The sequence below is a fragment of the Agelaius tricolor genome, unplaced genomic scaffold, assembly GCF_023055355.1.
Source record: "Agelaius tricolor isolate 1412-34295 unplaced genomic scaffold, bAgeTri1.0.p SCAF_25, whole genome shotgun sequence".
Taxonomy (NCBI): Eukaryota; Metazoa; Chordata; class Aves; order Passeriformes; family Icteridae; genus Agelaius; species Agelaius tricolor.
Genome location: NW_027269285.1, coordinates 4,550,105 through 4,571,295, shown reverse-complemented (window position 1 = coordinate 4,571,295; position 21,191 = coordinate 4,550,105). Strand labels below are relative to the sequence as shown.

At 45.9% G+C, this 21,191-nt stretch overlaps 2 protein-coding genes across 2 annotated transcripts; one reads left to right on the top strand and one right to left on the bottom strand.

Annotated features, from left to right (window-relative positions):
• Window positions 1–707: 707 nt before the first annotated feature.
• SLC46A1 (solute carrier family 46 member 1) lies at window positions 708–5,741 on the bottom strand. Its single transcript, XM_071447942.1, has 5 exons — window positions 5,322–5,741; window positions 4,071–4,923; window positions 3,651–3,734; window positions 2,563–2,719; window positions 708–2,017 (listed from the first exon to the last, which is right to left on the bottom strand). The coding sequence occupies exons 1-5, from the start codon at window positions 5,562–5,564 to the stop codon at window positions 1,942–1,944; spliced, it is 1,413 nt and encodes a 470-aa protein (XP_071304043.1). The 5' UTR covers window positions 5,565–5,741; the 3' UTR covers window positions 708–1,941.
• Window positions 5,742–8,271: 2,530 nt separating this feature from the next.
• SLC13A2 (solute carrier family 13 member 2) lies at window positions 8,272–20,285 on the top strand. Its single transcript, XM_071447573.1, has 12 exons — window positions 8,272–8,512; window positions 11,569–11,697; window positions 12,032–12,168; window positions 13,284–13,504; window positions 14,431–14,608; window positions 14,825–14,947; window positions 15,921–16,142; window positions 16,244–16,345; window positions 16,958–17,072; window positions 18,212–18,373; window positions 19,239–19,376; window positions 20,098–20,285. Exons 1-12 carry the CDS (start codon window positions 8,411–8,413, stop codon window positions 20,227–20,229), a joined length of 1,761 nt encoding a protein of 586 aa, XP_071303674.1. The 5' UTR covers window positions 8,272–8,410; the 3' UTR covers window positions 20,230–20,285.
• The last annotated feature ends 906 nt before the right edge of the window (window positions 20,286–21,191 follow it).

Genomic DNA, 21,191 nt, shown 5'->3' with positions numbered 1-21,191 from the left:
CCCAGGGACTCTGCCTGCTCTCACCAGCCATGGCTCCACTGTTACAACTCTTGGAGGGTGGCCTAGAAAAACTTTGATTTAATTTTTTTAATTAGGCATAATAGCTGCCATTGAATGTGTCCCCATGCAGAGCCAGGTCTCACCTCCCTGCACAACACTGAGCAGCTGCTTGAATTGGCACCCAGGGGGTGCAGAGGGTTTCACTTCACAATCATCTCAGCCACAAACATCTACTGCAACGTTCACAGCATGCCCTGTTCCTCAGGGAGGCCAATTCCAGGCTGAGCCCAGCAGTCAGAGCTGTAACTCCAACCTCCCCTGGCAGAACTGCTTGGGGCAAGTGGCATAACACCAAGTTCTTCAAGCCTCCCTGCTTCTCTGCTCCCCAGTTCTGCTTTTACCACAAACTCCCAATGGACAGGGACAAAGCTGGGTTGAAGCCTTTCACATTTTCTGCACACTGAAGGACAGATTTCAGACAAAGCTCTCCTGCAAGCTTTACTCTGGTGGTCAGGAAAAGCAAGTTTGGGCTGCTTGCAAGTCTCAAACCTGCATTTTCCCCCGACTTTCCACTTTCACACACTCATTCTCCATGAGACAGATAAATTCCTGCTGCTCCTTCTTTACTGCAGTCTTCAATAAAGGACTGAGAAGTAAAATAATGGAGAGAAACCGCCAGTGAGTCAAGGACAAACGATATCAACAACTGCACAAGGTATCCAGAGTTTTATGAACCATAAAAGAGCATGGAGATTTTATTCATTCTGAAAGTAACAGTAAAGTCATTACTGCATGTACCTGAACAGCATGTGCAGTGCAGTGTACACAGAACTGCTGGTTTATGGCACATTGAAGAGAAAAAAAAGGATTGCAGCAACACAGGTAATGCTTTGGAAAGAACAATTTAAGTACCATGGACATGGGGTTTGCTTGCTGGCATCAACAGATCCCAAGCAGCAGCACTGAGGTTCATTAACACAAGATTAGGCCACATACAACCAAAAAGATTAATCTTTAAGACACTAGTCCTGCCCCCAGCTTGCTGAGGAAGGGCTCTGGATAAGCACAGCAGGGATTTCACATGACTGGGGCTCAGATCTGCAGTGTAAGGGGGGAGCAATTCTGACAATTTTCTCCTTAACTTCATAGCTTTTGGCAAATGTCAATTGAGGCACCTACAGGAGTTGCTCCAAGGATCCTCGTGGGTCCCTCCCAGCCCAGGATTTACTCTACTGGCCCTGCAGTATTCTCAGATGATCTGCCACTTCTCAAAACCACCTCTGAGATCCTGGGCTGAGCTGCAGACAAGGCAGGACATACCACTAGCACTCCTACCAACACTTCATGAATTAGATCCTCATCTTAGGACACCTCTGACTCGCAAAACTAAAGCTGGTTCAGTCAGTAAGGACAGCAATAGCACTCCTGTGCTAAACTACCCCTCTCCATAAGGATTTTTGTGGTTTGGCATGTCACATTTGTTGGGTTTTTACTGGCAATGTGATGATTTGGAGCACAGGACACTGTTGGGTGCCTCTGGTTCAGCATGTGCCTCACCCACGCCAACAGCTCATCTCTGCACACTGGAATTCCCTGAGGGGAAAATGCTCAGCAATTAAAGCAGAACTCAGTCCTCTCTCCCCACTAAAAGCATGGCAGAGCCTCCTGGCCCCACCAAACCCCAAACCACAAAGTAGCCTTGCAAAAGGCCCACAAAAGCTTGATTGGCTCTTGGGTCCCTTGGGTTTACTCTGACAGATGAGCCAACACAACGCTGAGGAAGCATTCACAGCTCCAAATCAAGTTCCTCCTGTGATTTCCAATTATTTTGCATTTAAAAGTCAGTAAGGACAAGCAGAGGGTCCCTCCCACACTGATCAATCCTTTGAGGGAAGAATGGAGTGCAGTGTCCAGGTGGACACTGCCGTGCTGGTGTTAAATTCAGTCTTTTGTGGGGGACAGGGAAGCCTCTTGGAAGTGGCTGTAGACGTGTTTTGAATCCCAGATTTGTATCCACCTAGAAAAGAATGAACAGTTTCAGCTTCCAAAGAAACATGGGGATGTCGCTGAATTGAGTGTGTCTTAAAAGTTTCAGAGGAACAAAATAAAATGACCCTGCCACGAGCTTCTGCAGTTCTGCAAATTCAAATACATTCCCTCTCCCAGAACCTACCAGGGTATTTGTTTTCTATCACAACAAAACTTCTGCTTCAATTACTAAAGAAATTACGGGAAGAGAGACTGCTGAGAGAGCTCCATCACTTCCATGAAGAACTTTCAAATTCAATTCCAGATTTTGGATTCCATTGAGGCTGCAGTGAGGCCTTGAAGCACTTTGAATATTGGCAGCTACATTACTTAGGCTGCAGGTTTATCCCTAGGATTCAGATTCCAAAGGAAATGACCTGCACCTCTTTTTACTGGAGCACCAGACACCCTCTCACAACCAGAACTGAAAATATGCCTTAACAACTCCCAGCTTCTATCCTAAGAGTAAATAGAGTAAATAGTCTTTTCCATATGACATTGCATGTCAAAGTTTGGACATTTGAAGTAAATTACCCAAGGATAGCTGCTGGAATAAGGAGGATTATAGCCCCAAAGAGAAATGGGAATCCCCTCATGAAGTGCAAGGTGGCAGGGTAGAGAGAGTTGAACACTCCTGTAGACACAAGTGAACACAGCCCTTCCACGCAGGCAACAGAAGCAAAGAGAGCACCTGGGAAAGAGAGATAAGAGGTTAACGGTGAGATAGGCAGGTGGTTATTGCCTATAAACAGCTGTAACACATCACCCTGAGTGCATTCTGCCAATCTTTCCAAGGGTTTGCACTTGCCATCAGAAAAGTGTGTGAATATCAAGTGTGGGACAGGACTGGCCTGGCACGTCCAGCCTGTGGCCATGACCACCTCACCAACCTGCAGGATTTGTATCAGGAGATGACCAGGACATTATATCAGCTGGATTGTAAATGCTCCAGGCCAGGGCACCTCTTATCACTTGTTAAACATTAAGTACAGCAGCAGATTTAGCACCATAAATGTGCTGTACGTGCCATCGCCACCCTAAAATGAGAAACCTGAGCATTGCAAAATCACCTCTCCATTGTTGCCACCTGGATTCCCTCCTCCCCCTGTCTGCCCCAGAAACATTCCTGTGCTGTGTTTCACAGCAAGTGCAAACTCTCCAAACACAGAACTGGACAAAAGGCAAATATGCTCCTCCTGTGGGTTATCCGTGATCTTTCACCATGGTCAATGATACAACCCTCCAACAGCAGCTGGTTCTCCCCACTGTTACTGATCTACAGAGGAAAGTTATGGTCAGGAGAATGACTCTTTTCTCCTTGTTATATAATCCATTTTAACTCTTGCTCCTTGTAAAAGCTTTGGAAACACATGAATGGATGAATTAACTACTCCTGCTTTTCTTCCTTTGTTCTCATGTCGGAAATGCAGCGAGTCTGAATCAAAGAATGACAATTATTTTGGGGGGAAAAGAAAATAAAACACCCTGGGCCTGAGGGTGAATGCAGGGGTACAGGAGTCCAGAGGAGCCAGGGAGCTCCTAACCTCCTCAGAGTCTGGTTTCAATATTCCAAGAAAAAAGTGTTTCAGGATCTGGCTTAAGCACAGTGGTTAATTCCTTACCTTGTTCTGTCTCACTGACCAGCTTGGAGAGCTTGGATCTGATGACTGGAGTGGCTGCCATGGAAAGGAACAGAATTCCATAACCTGTGAGCAAGACACAACACATTAGGGAAAGCTCACCTGAAAAGTAAAGCCTCCCAAGTCAGCCCCAGAAATCTGCAGCTGCTGGCAGTGTCTCCCTGCTATATTTAAACACAATTCACCCTTCTGGATCTCATAAGGCACTTCAGTCTGTGTCTGCAGTTCTGGGAAGCCTAATGTTCTAGGAACTACATGGATGCACTTCCAAATTCAGTGTTTGGCCAACACTGCCCTTAGAAAGGCACAGTTTTGTTGGTGCACGAGGCAGAACTCCCTCACTTGCCTGAACTCCCTGAGAAGCACACTACCAGAAACAGGGATTTAAGCCTCCAGCATCACCTGTAAACATCAGTGCCGTTGTGGTAGCGAGAGACATCACCACCAGCCCAGCAATGTTGGAGATCAATCCTATCTCTGCCACCCAGGTGTCCTCAAGGCAGAGCTGCAGCAGCCTCAGCCCCACCAGGCTGCTCAGGTAAGCCAGGTAGCTGGCAGCCGAGCCGTACCCGATGAGATCAGAAGCCCAGCACAGAGGGAAGCCCAGCTCGTACAACACATAGATGTCCTTGGCTCCAAAATGCACCGTGACAATCAGAAAGAAAGCCAGGGAGTACAGAGCCAGCTTCCACCTGGAGCTCTGGTGCTCGGGGGCCGTGTACAGCCTGAACACAGCCTTGTAGTGCCTGAGCGTGAACAGCTTGGCCGCCTTCTTCTGCTTCACCGACTCCCGCAGGAAGAAAGCGGCGTAGAGGGTGGCAGCAAGGCTGGCAGCAAAGGCCAGCCAGAAGGGGTTGATGTAGCCCTGGGCCTTGCGCCACTGGCCACCGCCAATGCTGGCCACCATGCCCGCGGTGCCCAGGCACGCCTCCAGGATGGCCACGCGGAACGTCCGCGCGCGCCGCTCGCTGGTGTCGGCCACGTAGGAGAAGCAGCTGGCCAGGATCAGGTTGTAGTCGCCCGTGAGGCCGCTCAGGATGCGTCCCAGGAGGAAGAAGGCGACGTGCAGCTCCAGGTACATGACCAGCAGGTAGATGCCTGTCTGCAGGGCCATGCCTGCTGTGGGCAGGATGAGCGCCGGGCGCCGGCCCACGCTGTCGCTCCATGTGCCGAGGAGAGTCACGGAGAAGAGGCTGACGAAGAAACCTCCCAGGTTGATGTAGAGGTTCCAGTGGGACACCAGAGCTTCCACCTCCTGCAGGAGAAACAGGGAGCTGAGGACCTCCAACAGCACCTACTGGGCTCCCCACTCCTCCTGGGGCTCCCTGCTTCCATCACGCTCCCCTTCCTCTCCGGGCTCCCTGCTCCCTTTGGGGCTTCACATTCCTTCCTGACTCTGCTTCCAGGGACTCGCAGCTCCTCTCAAGCTCCCTGTTCCCCTTGGGGCTCCCTGTTCTCCGGGGCACCTCTCCTCTCCTGCTCCCCTGGTACCTCCCGTTCACCGTGAGCCTCTCGTTCCCTCCGGGGACCCACCTTTCCCCCCGGTCCCCATCCATCCCGTGCCTCCTCTCAGGGCTCTCCCCCTGAGCTCTTCATCCACACCAGAGCTCCCCCGGGGCTCTCCGGTCCCCCCGTGTCCCCCGGTGTCCCCACCTGCCGCAGGGGGTCGGCGGTAGCGTTGCCGTCCCCGCAGCCGGAGGAGTCGGTGCTGTTGCGGTCGCTGTAGCCGTGCTCGGCCCCCAGCCGGTCCCACAGGTACTGGGTGGCCAGCGGGCCCTGCAGCCCCAGCGACACGGTGGCGAGGAACAGCAGCGGCTCCACGGCGGGCAGCGACAGGCGGCGCCGGCCGGGGGGCACCGGGGGCTCGGCGGGCGGCGGAGCGGCCATGGCGGCCATGGAGGGGCGGAGGCTCCGCCGGAACGGGACTGGCTGGGCTCTGCACGGAACGGGACTGACTCGGCTCCGCCCGGAACGGGACTGACTCGGCTCCGCCCGGGATGGGACTGGAACGGCTCCGCCCGGAACGGGACTGGCACGGCTCTGCCCGGAACGGCACTGACACGGCTCCGCTCAGAACGGCTCAGGCTCAGCTGTGCCCATGACGGGACCGGCTCCGCTCAGAACGGCTCAGGCTCAGCTGTGCCCATAACGGGACCGGCTCCGCTCAGAACGGTTCAGGCTCAGCTGTGCCCATGACGGGACCGGCTCCGCTCCCTCCGCCGCCGGGACCGCGAGGGTTCCCGAGACCCCTCGGCGCTGGCGCTGCAGCGAGCCCGGTGCAAAAGGTGCAGCTCTCAGGGGATGATGTTCCACAAATCCTGTCATTTTTGAGGCGAGAAAAGCCCTCTGAGAGCATCGAGTCCAGCGTTAACCCCGCAGGGCCAAAGCCACCGCTAAACCGTGTCCCCAGGTGCCACAGCTTCACACAGTTACACCCCGGCAGGGATGGGCTCCACCCCTTACCTGAGCAGCCTGTGCTGGTGCCCAAACACCCTCTGGGTGAAGAACCTTTTCCTAATATCCAGCCTAATCCCCCTGGCATGCCTTCATGCTGCTCCCTCGGGTCCTGTCACTGGTCACCAGAGAGGACAGAGCAGCCCCTGCCCCTCCAGCACCCTCATGAGGAAGCTGCAGGATGCCATGAAGGCTCCCATCAGTGTTCTGCAGGCTCAACAAACCAAGCAAAACATAAATCAACATTTTAACTGCACTAGGATCAGCAAAATACTGTATTTAGCAATATACGATCACTTCTATTAATTCACAGCACATTAGAAAATACTGCTTTTTATAAAGGACAAAATAACTTAGAAACTCAGTTAACGAAGAAGGGTTTGGCTGTGCTGTTTGCTTTTCTGTGAGGTTTGGCTGCCTCAAAGAGCAGATCAAGAAGCAAAGACCAAGTTGTCCTTGAAATTCAAAGCACACAATTCAGAGTATTGATTTAACCTGTTTATATAAAGTGGAGCAGTACCACTCATTTTCCAGTAAAGCACTTCTAGAACTCATTTTTAGCATCTTTGAAAGTGTTGTGACGCACATGACAGTGGCAACCATCTCTGTGGAGGTGCTGCTTTTAAAGGACAGGCACATTGGTATTTACACTCCATAAATGAGGCTGCAGCTGGAGGCCAACATTTGTGCTGCAGAGATACAAAAACGAGGTGTTTAGGTTTCCATCACAGCCTTAGGGCATAAGAGTAAAAAGCAGAAAAATGACCTTGCTGTTGGCTGCTGTCACTGCACCTTGTCAGGCAGTAATTAAACATTCAGTAGATGCAAGATACGGGGGAACAAAATTAATTTGAAAGCTCTTTCTCATTCTTTTTGTACCAAGGGTGAGGTGGTGAAGCTCAGGGTTGGCACCAAGAAATGTGATGCTGTTTGTTGTGAGCAATATGCCCAAGTCCAGCTTGCAAATCTGGCAGCTGATTTTCCATCATTAGCACATTCTTGAGAGAAAAGCCCTGGCAAAAAAGGGAGGAGAGGCAGAAACAGCAGAAGCTTTTTGTGGAGCTGACATCAGATGACCTGATGGCTGTGCTTCACTTTGTCTCTCTCTAGTAAGCTATAAACAGTACCAAGATAATTTATAGCAATCAAATGGAAATGTTATCATCATTAGCTGAAGGATGGACCTGGATGATCTAATAAAGCCATCAACATGGCATTAATAAGAAATTACCCTTTGGACTTAATTTATTTTATTTATTTTATTGTTATCGTATTATTACTTTTATTTATTTATTACCCTTTGGACTTAAAATGTTTAGCATTATTCCTGTTAATGTATAGAATCTAGTGATTCACAGCTTGTATTTTGGAAGCTGCCTGCAACTGGGACAAGAATCACTGGTAATTTCCCTGTAGCACCTTTTGTTCTTAATTTTCCTCACCCCTAATATACCCTGCAAGTTCCCAAAGCTGTGCCTATAAACCTGCAAGATCAAAAATGTGAGGGGAAAAAAAATAGCTCAGTGTCTGCAAAGAGATCTCCTGTAGCCAAGTGTTTCCCAATCCACTAAGACCTAAGGTAGGGCCTGTCAGTCCCTTTTGGTTTGGGGACTTGATGTGGCACCTGGTGACACCAGCTCTGCCCGGTGGGTTTTGCTACCCAAAGTGAATTTCTCACTGAACAAACATAAACATCATGAACAATTATATTTATTTTATTTATTTATTTTACACTGGTGTCTCTAATCCCTGTATTTGAGCATTACAGATGCCATTTTCAGCATTTCCCATATTTTTTCAAAACTGAAATTATTTTTCAACCTGTTTTGGACGGAGCAGTTTCTTTTTTTAACAGGAGGAATAACAGCACCTATTCAAAAAGGGCATTATTAAAGAGCAAATCATTAATATTATGCTTTTAAAAGTGTAGGTCATGCTTTCAAAAACCTGCTTGCTCCCCAAGGAATTAATTCTCTGCCAGATTTATCACCTTTCTGCAAGATTCTCTTGTTCCTGCTCTGACGCTCTTCTACTGTCTCGTCCCTTCTTTGTTCGCTTCGCATGACCTACACTTTTAAAAGCATAAAAGCAAGATTCTCTTGCAGAAAGTTCCTGCTCTGACACTCTTCTACTGTCTCCTCCCTTCTTTGTTCGCTTCCTTCTTTCTCCGATTACAGTTCCAAAAACAACACCCAATCTCCCGAGGTCAATGGTTAATATTCCCTGGTGTTTATATAGGCTCCGAGAGCAGATTCCAGGCCCTTCAGCACTGGGCCAGCTCCAGCACCATGGCTTTCTCCTGGCAGGCAGTGCTGGCCTGCAGGAAATACCTCATCATCGTCCTGGTACCCCTGGTGTTTCTCCCTCTGCCCCTGGTTCTGCCCACCAAGGTAAGGAATTTTTTAAATTCCGTTTCAAAGCCTCCACGTCTCAGAGCTGCTCCTTTCGAGGGGGAAGAGGTTCTTTCTTGGAGACCTGCATCTGCTGCTTGGAGATCTCTTTTCTTTTCTTTTTTTTTCTGAGTATATTGGGGCAATAAAACAGCAGTGGGGCATAGATGGATGAGGAGCTACATCTGTGATTGCATCTTCTAGAGGAACACTCAGTGACCCGAGAGAGATTTTGGGACTCTTGCTTTGCATCTGGCTGATTTAGAGAAGGACTTTCTATGAGGACTTTCTATGCTGAAGATATTCCTGTGGACCTAAAGCTCAATTTTAATCCCCCTTTTCATTTTCTAACAGTGTTCAGTCATATCTTCTTTTATTTTTTTTCCTTGTTATCACTGCTGCTTAGAAGAGGCATTTTTAGACAGACAAGGCATTCTGATACATAAGGGAAAATAACATGGATTTCAGTTTTACTTTAACTTATTTCTGTAAGAATCCTCCCAAACAAGGATTTTAAATTTCAAACACCAAGTTCTGGAAGACCTAGCTTAGGGTTCCTTCAGCAAATTTGACCCAGGAGCTGCAGTACCTGGGCTGGTATTTCTGGGGTATTGATCATTTAAAGCGAGCTGGGAGCTGACAGACTCCCAGTCTTCTGCTGCTTCTCCACTCTTTTTTCGCACTCCCAACCTCTTCATGCAGAAAGATCTGATCTCTGCTCTCTTATTACAACCCCAGCACCACGAAATAGCTCATCCCAAACTGCCCTTCCTGTCACTTCTCTTTGGACAACAAATCCTACCTCTTCCCTCTGGTCTCTGCCTCCCAATCCCTGCTGATTCCCAGTTAAGACTCCTTCTCCAAGTTCCATTCTCTACTCCTCTAACCCTTCCCTCCCTAACTCAGCTCTGAGTGTGACAGCTGGTTAGCTCTCATTCCCTCACTAGGTAAATAAAATAGTTTAAATTATTACTTAAAAAGCTCACCAGGAAGTAAAGAAAAAACAGCAAAAAACAAAAAAATCAACCAAAAACCAAGAAAAATAAGAAGTACCTTTTTTTTGCTAGTTAACGTCCAGTAGGCAAAGGAATCACTGAAGTGAAAAGAGATCAGGATCAGGAAAGTTCTAAGTTCTAAGGAGACAGAGAGTGATTTTTTCTTTTTTTTTTTTTTTTTGCCCTGAGGCCGTGAGTTCAAACTCACTTACTGGAGGCATTGTTACATACAGTGAGTCCTTGGAGCTACCTGTGGAGTGATTTGGCAGTCTTGGTTCAGTTGCTCTTTGAAAATGACTCTCTCTGGTTTCTATGCAGTCAGCAACAAGAAAACAAAAATAGAAAACGTCCAGGATCTTTCCCTTTGCCACTTCAGGAAACCTTTGAGAAGGGTTTTTTGGGGTTAAATTGTGCACTGTGCCACTGCTGAGCAGGAAAAGCTGGTGGTGTGAGCCAGCAGCTACAGGGTGGAATTTCACATTTTTTTCTATTCTGTTCATCTATTAACCTGCCCTAAGATGACATAGCACTGGACACAGAGCTATTATAATTGAGGGCAAACAATGCTAAAAATCTTGCTTTAAGGCAGAAGAAGTCCTTACAAGGTGGCTCACTTTGGGAAAACCCTTTTCCCAGCTTTGACTGAGAGCCTGTTCACAGCAGGATGGGAGACAATGGCACTGTGCCTATGAGATACATCCCAAAGCTCTACCAGGGTCTCTCAAAAGGCACCTATCTGTGTATTTTAATAACAAAAATGGAGAAAAAGGATTGTCAAAAGGGCAAATTGATCTCAGTGATCACTGGAATGAATAATTAAGGTTCTTAATGCTCTTGTTCAAAAATAAGGCTCAAAAAGGAACATTTTAGTATCTTTGGGAATCTTTCAGACTTACTTCTTCAGCCTGGCTGCTTTGACAATTCACACCTAGATTGCTGTCTTCTTCTTTCCTCCAGACTGCTCAGCCCCCTGCTCATCCTTTCTCTTCACAGCTCTGTGACCTCCACACCACGTTCAGAATTCCTGAGCATGTTCCCAAGAGTCTCAAATTCAATCCTGCCACCCATTATTCCAGCTCCTTGCTTTAATCCTCTGTAATCCAACCTCCAAAAGCATCACTACAATTTCATTCATACTGAGCAGTATATTTTAGTGGACGTTCTTTATCCAAGACCACACATCCATGGTTTTCTTCCTTTGGCTTTGCGGTCTCCCACAATTGTGCAAGTTCCAAAACACAGAAGACACCAAACCCTCCTCTGACATTCTTTCCCAGCCTAACCAAATGCCACTGTTGTGACAAGTAATTTTGAATCTTTTCAGTGTAGAGGGACTGTCAGAATCATTTTTACATGAAATTTGGAGTGGTTGTCCAAAGCAGAAGTAAACCAAGGTTTCCTCAGAAAAAGAGTGACATGAAATAGGGAATCTCACTTTCCTCAAACAAAAAAGATAAAGTCAGTGGAAGCTGAAATGATCTGTGACCAGTCTGCCAGTAAGCCTTTCAAAGTCTCTACTAAACTAAAAATCCAGTGAAAAGTTATAAAAGTATTTACAGTACAAGGAGTCCAAGCTGTTGAAATTAGCTGTGGGTTCATCTGGGCCATGACCTGAAGCTGGTGTGAAAACAGATGGAGAAGCCTTGACTGGATCAGCAACTGATTCTACAACTCAAGGACATAAATACAGAATATAACACCATCAGCACAACCAGAATATCAGAATATAACACCATCAGCACAACCAAGAAGCCTATTCAGTGATTGCCAATCCCTTATCATTAAAGTCCAAAAGTCACCCACACTTCTTTTGCCCTGGTGCTATTTTTGCCCTCGCTGAAGGTCTCATCTGCTCCTCAGAGTTCTGATGAGATTGCTGCACAGTTTGAGATTTGATTAGGATCTGCAGAGGTCAGAGGCTAGATGGGAGAGAAGCACAGGAAATAACCTTTTATCTAATCCCTTTATCAGGCAGTGAATGTAATTAAGAGGCCTTGGCTTTGAATGAAGTCCCAGGTTCAATGTTCAGCATGTTCTTATTTCTGTCCCCTTCCCTGGCAGGAGGCACTGTGTGGCTATGTGATCATACTGATGGCACTTTTCTGGTGCACAGAAGCTCTGCCTTTGGCTGTCACAGCTCTCCTGCCCGTCCTGCTGTTCCCACTAATGAATATCATGGATTCAACCACAGTAAGAGATCTTGTTCCATGTATTAATCAGTCAGCTGCTTTTATTCTGGGATTGTTCCCTAGGATTACATGATGACCACCATTATATTTTATGTTATTGATAGTATTATTATTATATTTTAACTTTATTCTTATTATTCTCTGTCTTCTCCATGGACTAGAACATGCATGAGCCCAGAGTGAGCTCTGGGTGGAGCTGCTAATCTGAAATCAAAGCAAATTCCCCATTCAGATGCACCCCAGAGTTACTCCCTGCTAATGCCTTTGGAATAAACTCCCTCAGAAAATGTCCTACTCTCTTGTGACTCTTCCCTCTCCCCTCTCCCACCTCACAGGTGTGTCAGGAGTACCTGAAGGACACCAACATGCTCTTTTTGGGGGGCCTGGTGATGGCCATTGCCATCGAGACCTGGAACCTGCACAAGCGAGTGGCTCTGAGGGTCCTGCTGATCACTGGTGTCAGGCCAGCCCTGTGAGTGGCAGGGGTGGAAATGCTGTGGGATGAAGGATTTTATGGCATTAGACCCCGTCTCTGATGGGAATCTGCAAATCTTTCCCTGCAAACGCTTTCCTGCAGCCCAAGTGAGTTAGGGCCTGAGAAAGCCTTGCAAATGTCGAGGTGTTACACACCTGGTGTGTCTTTATTTTATTTTATTTTGTTTTATTTTATTTTATTTTATTTTATTTTATTTTATTTTAATTCCAAAAGGCTTTTAGGTGGAGAAATAGCAACAAGGGAGTCAATGCTGGAAAGAGAAGGGTGCTGCCAGGCTGGGCCAGGAGCACAGCTTTGGACAGTCAGGAAGAGCCACAGCTGGAACACAGAGAACATGGACTCTCTGCCTGCTGCTGATTGCACAGAGAAGAGAGAATATGAGGATGCTTGTTTGGAAAACAACAAATGTTTTCTAGACTAGAACTTTAAGCGATGCACAGGCTACACCGCCCTGTTTAATCAGTTTCAGCTCATAAGAAGAGGGAATACTGAAGGAAATTACAAAGCAATAGAATAAAAATGCATACAAGATAAACCCCTTTTCATCTCATATATAATCTACATCTCATCTAAAGAATAATTTTGAGACAAATAACAGAGTAATACTGAAACGAGGATTAGAATTTTAGATGAGTCAGAAGAGAATCTTAATAATAGCAGTGGGATAAAATAACAAGAGGGAAAAAAAGAGATCATCTTCCTTATGGCTTAAACTGATTGCCATTTGGGATCAAATTCAGCTTGTAATCCCTCTTCAAAATCTATTATAATGCATTGACACGTGTTATGAGAAATGTCTTCCTGAGAATGATGTGGGATAAGCAGGATCTGACTGGATGAACTGCTTGCTCCAACCTACCAGCTTCCACTTCCTTAGCCATAACAATGTCAAAAAATTGGTTGAAAAAGAGAAATTGATGTTAAATCTCAACTGGGTCGCTCACAAAGCAAACCAGGGCAGGAGGAAATGCTGGGTGGGGATTGCTGAGCGTTCTCCAAACCCAGCATTTGCAGCTGACTCTTTGAAATAAAAATAAAGAGCACTGCAGGGCTGGGTTCTGATCCAGCTTTTCCAAACCTTCTCATTGCAGACTCCTGATGGGTTTCATGGTGGTGACAGCTTTCCTGTCCATGTGGATCAGCAACACAGCCACCACTGCCATGATGGTCCCCATTGCTCAGGCCGTGATGGAGCAGCTGCACAAGTCAGAAGCAGAGTCTGGCACCACTGACCAAGTGTCTGAACACACCAACAAAGCCTTTGAGCTGCAGGAAAAGGCACCTGACAGCTTGAAAGAGCCAGAGGAAAAAGGTGAATGGGTTGGGGGTGTTTTTTTCTTCAGAGTGATGGAGGATGGCCTTTCTTCTGTCGTAGCAGTTCCTAGTAAATCCTGAAAGAAAACTGTCCCCAAAGCATCCTGACTGCACCACATGGCCCTGATGAGGCTCTTCCATGAACCAGACAAAACCACAATTTTTATTATTGTTATTATTATTATTATGGATAATATTTTATTATTGTTATTATTATTATGGATTGGCTGGAGTTAAATCAAAAATACAAAAAGGTTATAACTACTCCACAAACTGACAAAAATTTAAAATTCTAGACTAGGGAAAGACTTTATATCAGGCTTGCTATTTCCCTGCATATTTATGTTTGTTCAATTATTATCTACTGTGTAACTTATCATATCATAGGGGATTCCCAAGGCAAAATTTCTGGCCTATTTCCAGACAGAAGGTTAGGGATTAAAAAGATCTTTCTAATCCAAAGGTACACAATCAAGCAACAATATCTCTTTACCAGCTGTCTTGCCCTCTCCCCGTTTTTGAGGTGATTCCAGAGTTTCTGAGCATAAATCTCAGTGCCAGCAGACAGGTGCTGGTGCAGAAAAAGTTCCTTTTAGCCCAGCTCCTCCAACTCTGTTACAATTCCCTGAATTCTTGCCTCACTCCCCTCCATGTGCAGTTCAGACATTGCCCTCATTCACAAGGAAGTGTCAAACTTTAGCACACATTTCAAATTCCCCTCTGAAAAACTGCCCTGTGCCAAGACAACCAGTGAAAATGGGCAGAGGATCAACAAATTAACAATGCCAGCCTTAAAAGGAGGAACTTTGGTTCCTTCAGCTTTGAATCCATTGTGTCCCTGCCTTGAAATATTAAATTCTGTAGGCCCGAGGCCTTTTCCTGTCCAACATAGCTCCTGCAGCTCTTCTGTTCCTTGGGATCTAGGTAATTCTCATGTCCTGGTGGTTGAGGAAGAGAGAAAGAGAAATGAAGAGCTTGAGAAGAAACACTTGAAGCTGTCCAAGGGAATGTCCCTGTGTATTTGTTACTCATCCAGCATTGGAGGGATTGCCACTCTGACTGGGACAACCCCAAATCTGGTGCTGCAAGGACAAGTTAATGAGTAAGTCTGGGATTAAACACCCTCCAAACTGCAGCATTCTGCTCCAGCTGACTCCCAGGCAGCACAGAGAAGGAAAATGTCACTTTGGTCCCTTTCCTGGGATGTGAGCTTCTCTTCCCTAATGGGCCCCACAGAACCTCCCCTTTTCTGGCCCATTAATGAAGTTCAGAAGAGAGTGTGGAATTTTGGATGCTAACAGCCACCTGCATTTTCCAGCATCTATCCAGACAATGGTGGCATCATCAACTTTGCCTCCTGGTTCTCCTTCGCCTTCCCCACCATGTTGGTGCTGCTGATTTTGGCCTGGATTTGGCTGCAGATCCTGTACTTGGGCTTCAAGTGAGTACCCTGAGCCCCTGCCATGCACCTGGGGGGCTCTGATCAGCACTTGTCCAACACCAATGACACCTTTATTGATGAGAAAAATCACTCAGAAGGTGGCAAAGTCCTGACACACAACAGAGACCAGAACAGCACTCGGTGCCTGTTAAAATTCTGCAAGTTTTCTTTTAAGGAATCTGATTAAATCCCGGCTAAATGTACCCTGTAGATGAAAACAGGGAGCTGTGAGTGCACATGAATGACCTGTTCTGCAGCATTGCTGTCATGTCCTGGGAGATTGCTGTGCTCCAAAGCAGGAAATTGATTTCTACAGAGAGCTGTAAATGCCTTTGTGACCAGGGCTGCTTCAGAGCTAGAGGATTAGTTCTGGGCTGGTTCTGGAGCACATCACCCCACACAACCAGCCTGCATTTCCTGCCTGTTTAATACTCAGCTTTTCATGTTTGTGTTATCCCAACTTCCCTCATTTTATAGGAAAGAGTGCTGTAACACCTGAAATGCTTTTTCACCTTCAAACTCCTCCTTTAAAATTCTCATTTCCTGTCATTTTAAAAAGCTTGGCAACTCTTTACTTCCTAGTAAGCTGATCAAACAGCCTTGCCAGTCACATTAACATTGTCCTGGTCTAGTGGAAGGTTGCCTGCCCATTCATTGGAATGAAATGGAATTTAGAGTCTCTTCTAACACAAACCATCCTGTGATTCTGTATTTTTTTTCCTCACATGCCCATGTATCTCACTTCTTTACATTAAAGTAATGAGCTTTTAGGGACAAGATCATCTTGTCTTTCTGATCATCTTGTCAAGACATGCAGCTCCTACTCACCATGGTTGCAAATTATAATATATTTAATTTCAATATTCATATATAAATACATACAAAGACATTATGATTGAGTATAAAATTTGGATTTTTAACTCTCTGGATAGCTGGCAAATTTCTCTGACATTTCTCATCCATTTTCTTCTAGTTTTAAGAAGAACTTTGGTTGTGGTGCCAGTCCTGCTGCCAAGGCTAAGGAGAAACAGGCCTATGAAATCATCAAGGAAGAGAGCAAGAAACTGGGCAAAATGAGCTTTGCAGAAATAGAAGTTTCAATCCTCTTCGTCCTCCTGGTGGTGTTGTGGTTTACAAGAGAACCTGGGTTCATCCCAGGCTGGGCAACAGTTCTCTTCAACAAAGATAATACCAGGTAGTGCCCCTTCCCCTCCTCACTGGGAACACAAATGGAACAGGCTGGATTTTACCCAGCTGAAATCACAGCTGAATAAAATCCTGCCTGCTCTCCTGCAGCTATGTCACTGATGCTACAGTCGCCCTCTTCATCTCAATATTGCTCTTCATCCTCCCTTCTGGCTTTTCCAACCGGGACAGAGAGCAAGAGCAAACGGGTGAGTCACTGAAGCACCACAGATCTGCTGTCTGAATAGGTGTGTGGGAAATGTTTACGTTTTGGGTTTACAAAGGAAATTTAAAATATCAAGTAACACTTCAAAGTGCTCTTCCAGCTGTGTGCTTTAAGTTTGGCAAAGCACATATTGCATAAAATTCTGTTTCTCATCATTTTATTAGGAAATTCATCAACTAATCAGGAACTCATCAACTAATCAGTTTCTCATCAACTAATCAGGAAACTCTTATCCCAGCAGTGTTCCTGGCCCTGTTATTCCCATTTGTAAAGGATTCCAAGCTGGAATCTTCAGGAGGGAAACACACAACTTAACAGAAACACACAGAGCTCCTGCCACACCTTTAACTCACCCTTCCCTGCCACCTACTGAGCTTCTTGGAGCAGCTACAGATCATTCATTAGAGCTTTTACAAGTCGAGTTTTTAAAACCATTGTTGCTGGTGCTCCCAGCGTTTGCTTCGGGAGATAATTCCAGAGTTTGCTGACAGAAGGGATTCCTGAAGTTCAGACCAAACTCACCTCCCACCAAGAAGTTCTCCCTTTCCTTGGGGATTTTTGTGGCTTCACAAAATCTCTTTTTGGGTTCCAGGGGGCAGGGCAAAGTTCCGTGCCCCTCCACCCCTGCTGGACTGGAAGGTGGTGCAGGAGAAGATGCCCTGGAACATCGTGTTCCTGCTGGGAGGGGGCTTTGCCTTGGCCAAAGGCAGTGAGGTAACATCCCTCAGCTCACCTGTGATCTGTGTTTTCCTGGCTGGCTCCTTCTCCACCTTGCTCTTCTTGCTCTCCCAGGACACCAGAGGGCACACCGGGAGCATCAAATGCTCCTTTCACCCAGCTCCTGGCACTGGGACCAGCCTTGGAGGGCTGGCATCACACCCTGCTTGCTCCCCGTGCCAAGCAGGGCAGCACCATTAACTGTGTTTCTGGAAAATTGGCTGATTAAGAAACTGCCCCCAACATGTTAAAGGTTCTTTTAAATAAAATGTAATTGATGCAGCCAGCACAATGAGATGATTCACCCAGGAGGGGTCTCCAAAGTATTTCAAACCAAGGTTTTATGGAAGTAGGATTTAAATTCAAGTATTAGAAGAGAAATGTAGAGCTTGCTAGAGAAACTTCAGGTCCCATGCCACGCATTATTTTTCAGTAATGATTTAAGTGATGGAACACACAATCCATTTATTAAATCTATAAGCAATAAAGAAATTCTAAAAGGCTTCAAGTGCTTAGACATACTAGTTTGGAAATCAAAGAGCATTAAAATGGAGAAGTACATGTTTGGAAAAAAGAAATATTTGGGAAATCACTTTAATTTATCCTAGAATAATTAACCAAATACATAAAAGCTGCTGCAGAAAGCCCAGAATGACAGGGAGGATGCTGCTACTTCCCAGTGACTGACAAGGATGAAGGGTGTGAAAAGATTCAGGCAGTTATCAAGATCTCAGACAATGTGATGAAATGACATTAAATCACTACAGCATCTGATAAGATTTATATTAAAATATTTTAGGAAATTAATTCAAATATCTTTGCTTATATATAAAAAAGCACCTCAAATATTGATCATGTACAAGTAATGATCTGAACAGAGAAATAATTATTTGCTGTCAATAATGCAATATAAATGCAGGATCTCCTACTCTCCAGTTCCTTGGGTGGGAAATAATGTTGGGGTATTTTTGTTTACCTGACTGGACAATCCTGTCTGTGAGCACTGGCTGTGTTTTCCTGCAGTTTGCATGAGAACTGCTCTGAGAAGGGAGGGCTGAACAGGCATGAGAACTGCCCCAGAACACTGATGTGGCTCTCCCCTCTCCAACCTGGCATCCCTCTCTGCTCTGCTGCAGGAATCTGGTCTGTCTGCATGGCTGGGCACCAAGCTGACCCCTCTGCAGAGCATCCCTCACCCAGCCATTGCCTTCCTCCTGTGCCTCCTCATCGCCACCTTCACCGAGTGCACCAGCAACGTGGCCACCACCACCCTCTTCCTGCCCATTTTGGCTTCTATGGTGAGTCCCAGCATGTCAAAATACTCTTGTAAGCACAGCTTTCAGCTCCTCAGTTGCCAAAATTAAAGTGATCAATTTTACTGACAAAGCCAAGCAGTGGTTCCTGTATCCCATCAGGGGTACCAGACCTGAAACAAAAATCTGTGTGTGCACACAGGAACACACACACCTATGTGTGTGTTCAACCTTTATGGAACCATTTCTGGGGAAAAGCAAAGGGATTAAATTCACTGGCATATGAAGACTTTGCCTTCTGGCCTAAACATGAGGTCACTGCCAGCTGTACTTGTTTTTTCCAATTCGTTCTGCACAGAGACAGCAGCAGCAGCATTTCCTTGCCTGCAACATTCCATGACTGTATTTCACCCCCACCAAGGCCTTGCAGAAGTCTCTGAAGGTGGTAGCATGACCTAATTCAGACTTCTGCATTTCCACAGGAGATTCCTGCTGCTGGGGCAGACAGAGTTCTGCAAACTGAAAAGCTGGTTCCAGACAGAAACTGGAATGAGCTCCTCCAAAATCTTTTTGCATAGGCCACAGACTCCAGCCAGCCCCTAAACTAAAGCTCTCACCTCCAGAGCTTCACCTGCCTCCCCTGGTACTTTAATTTTGTTCTTAACCAATTCAAAGCCAGGGTCTAGAGCTGAATATAAGCATTATTTATCCATTTATACAAAGCCCTGGCCACAAAATCAATTCTTGCATTTGCTGCGTAAATATGCTGGAAGTGTCTGAAACAGGACCAAAATATGAGTGGCTGCAGTGTTTGGGGAAGAATGAGCCTTCTGACATGGACAAATACAACCAGATTTCTGTGCATTTCTGGGTGTCAAAGCCATCATCTCTGCTCTCTTTTTGTGCACAGGCTGAAGCAATTTGCCTCAACCCTCTCTATGTCATGCTGCCCTGCACACTCTCTGCATCTCTGGCCTTCATGCTCCCCGTGGCAACTCCTCCCAATGCCATTGTCTTCTCCTATGGACAGCTCAGGGTTATTGATATGGTGAGAAAAAACAAACAAACAAACAAACAAACACTTTTTTCCCAGAATTTTCACCCCTAGGTTCGATCTTTTCCTAATTCTGGTTCTTCCTGGAGAGTTAGAAAAGTCAGCGTGCCCAGCTTATGTCAAGTGGAAAGAAGATGTGTGTGCATTAATAAAGGGTCACACTGTCTTTAATACACTCTGAGAATCTTAGAAAGGTGCTAAGGAGCCTTTAAAGAACAGCCAGGACCTCTTGAAGGTTTTATAATAAGAGCTGTCAATGCCTAACTGCTTGGAAAAAATGTAGAGCATGAGGGTGTCCAAGGGCCCTGTCACCTGGGCAGTCCTTCTGCAGGGACAGGGCACGGCTCACTGGGTGCCCTGATGCCTCAAGAAGTCACTACAGATGCAGGGACAGCAGTGCCATGTCTCTTGATAACTTCCCTAACTTATAATTGATCCAAGAAGAAACCCAAAGTAACATTAGAGAGAAATACCAGGTCAGAAGAGAAGTGGATTAAAAGGATTTTGGGACTTCTAGTTTTAAGGGTTTTATCCAATGGAAACCTTTCCCTTTATACAAATTATATTTGTGAAGAAAACCAACTTAAATAGAATTTGGTGGAGGTGTGAAAAAGACCACCAAAGACAAAATCAAACCATGCAAACCATCCTAACCATCAAGGAAGGAAAAAAAGTGCTCAGGGCTGCTAACAACCCTTCTCCTTTCCAATTCTAGGCCAAAGCTGGCTTTGTACTCAACATTCTGGGAGTTCTGACCATCACCCTGGCCATCAACACCTGGGCTTCATCCTTGTTCCAGCTGCAGACCTTCCCCTCGTGGGCCAACAGGACAGGGACCTGCCTGTGACCTGGGCAGGGGACAGGGCCAGGACTGCTCCTGCCAGAGCTGCGAGGAGAGCAGGGCTCTCACCCACAGAGCTTTAGAGAAAAGCCTGTTCTGTGCAAAAGGACAAGCAAAACCCTCCCAATGGTACCAGCAGGGAAATCGCCTGGTTGCTGTTGGGTTCTGTCACCCCAGCAGGAGGATTGAGGTGGTTTTTGGCTTTCCAGCCCTCCCACCTTTAGGTTTTCTGCCTCTGCAGGGGTGTTTGCCCCCAGTGCTTTTCCAGTAAGTCTGAAATCTGCAGCAAGAAAAAAAGAGAGAGGTGTGAATAGAGAAAAGGAAGGAGAGAGAGACTCTGAGCTCCTGATTTTGTGCACAGCTCTCCACCTGTATATGTGTAAATGTTCAAGGTGTTTTATACTCTGTGGGCACTGACAGCAAGCTGTGTGTTGTGTGATCACAGAAAAAGCACTGTCAGCCCCTCCTATTTTGAAATATATTTATTTGCAGTCCCCTTGTTAGGAATGTAAAAGATGAATTTTCTCCCAGAACATCCTCCCCCGTGTTATTTATGTCAGATTACAGCCTGCAAGTTCATGGTAAGGCATTTCCTTGAAAGAGAGAGACTTCCTGTGTCCTAAAATATGTATGACTGAATTAAAGGGTTTTTTTAATGTACCCCTGTGTTCTAGAGGGTTTTTTTTAATTATAAATCACTGGTTCTGTCTTCCAGGTATCAACTGCTTGACCATGTTCTCACTTGCAATATCTTTAAGTAATCAGAGAAATCAGCATAGCTGATTTTCTCTTATCTTTAAAGTAGTAATTACGTTGTTGTTATTACTGAGTCAAATTTTCTTGGACTGTGCAGCCCAAGATTTTCCTTTGTAAAAGCCTATTATGTAATCCTGTTCCATATCTCATCCCTATTCTGCTGGAGCTGACTTTCAGTAGCAGATAAATTCCTAATGACCAAACTGAAAAAT

Coding starts and splice junctions, on each gene's coding strand:
- SLC13A2 (XM_071447573.1), top strand. CDS start 8,411: ATGGCTTTCTCCTGGCAGGCAGTGCTGGCCTGCAGGAAATACCTCATC. Junction 8,513..11,568: donor CCCTGGTTCTGCCCACCAAG/GTAAGGAATTTT, acceptor CTTCCCTGGCAG/GAGGCACTGTGTGGCTATGT. Junction 18,374..19,238: donor TGCCCATTTTGGCTTCTATG/GTGAGTCCCAGC, acceptor TTTTGTGCACAG/GCTGAAGCAATTTGCCTCAA.
- SLC46A1 (XM_071447942.1), bottom strand. CDS start 5,564: ATGGCCGCCATGGCCGCTCCGCCGCCCGCCGAGCCCCCGGTGCCCCCC. Junction 3,735..4,070: donor AACGGCACTGATGTTTACAG/GTGATGCTGGAG, acceptor TCTTGCTCACAG/GTTATGGAATTCTGTTCCTT. Junction 2,018..2,562: donor ATTCCAGCAGCTATCCTTGG/GTAATTTACTTC, acceptor ATTCTTTTCTAG/GTGGATACAAATCTGGGATT.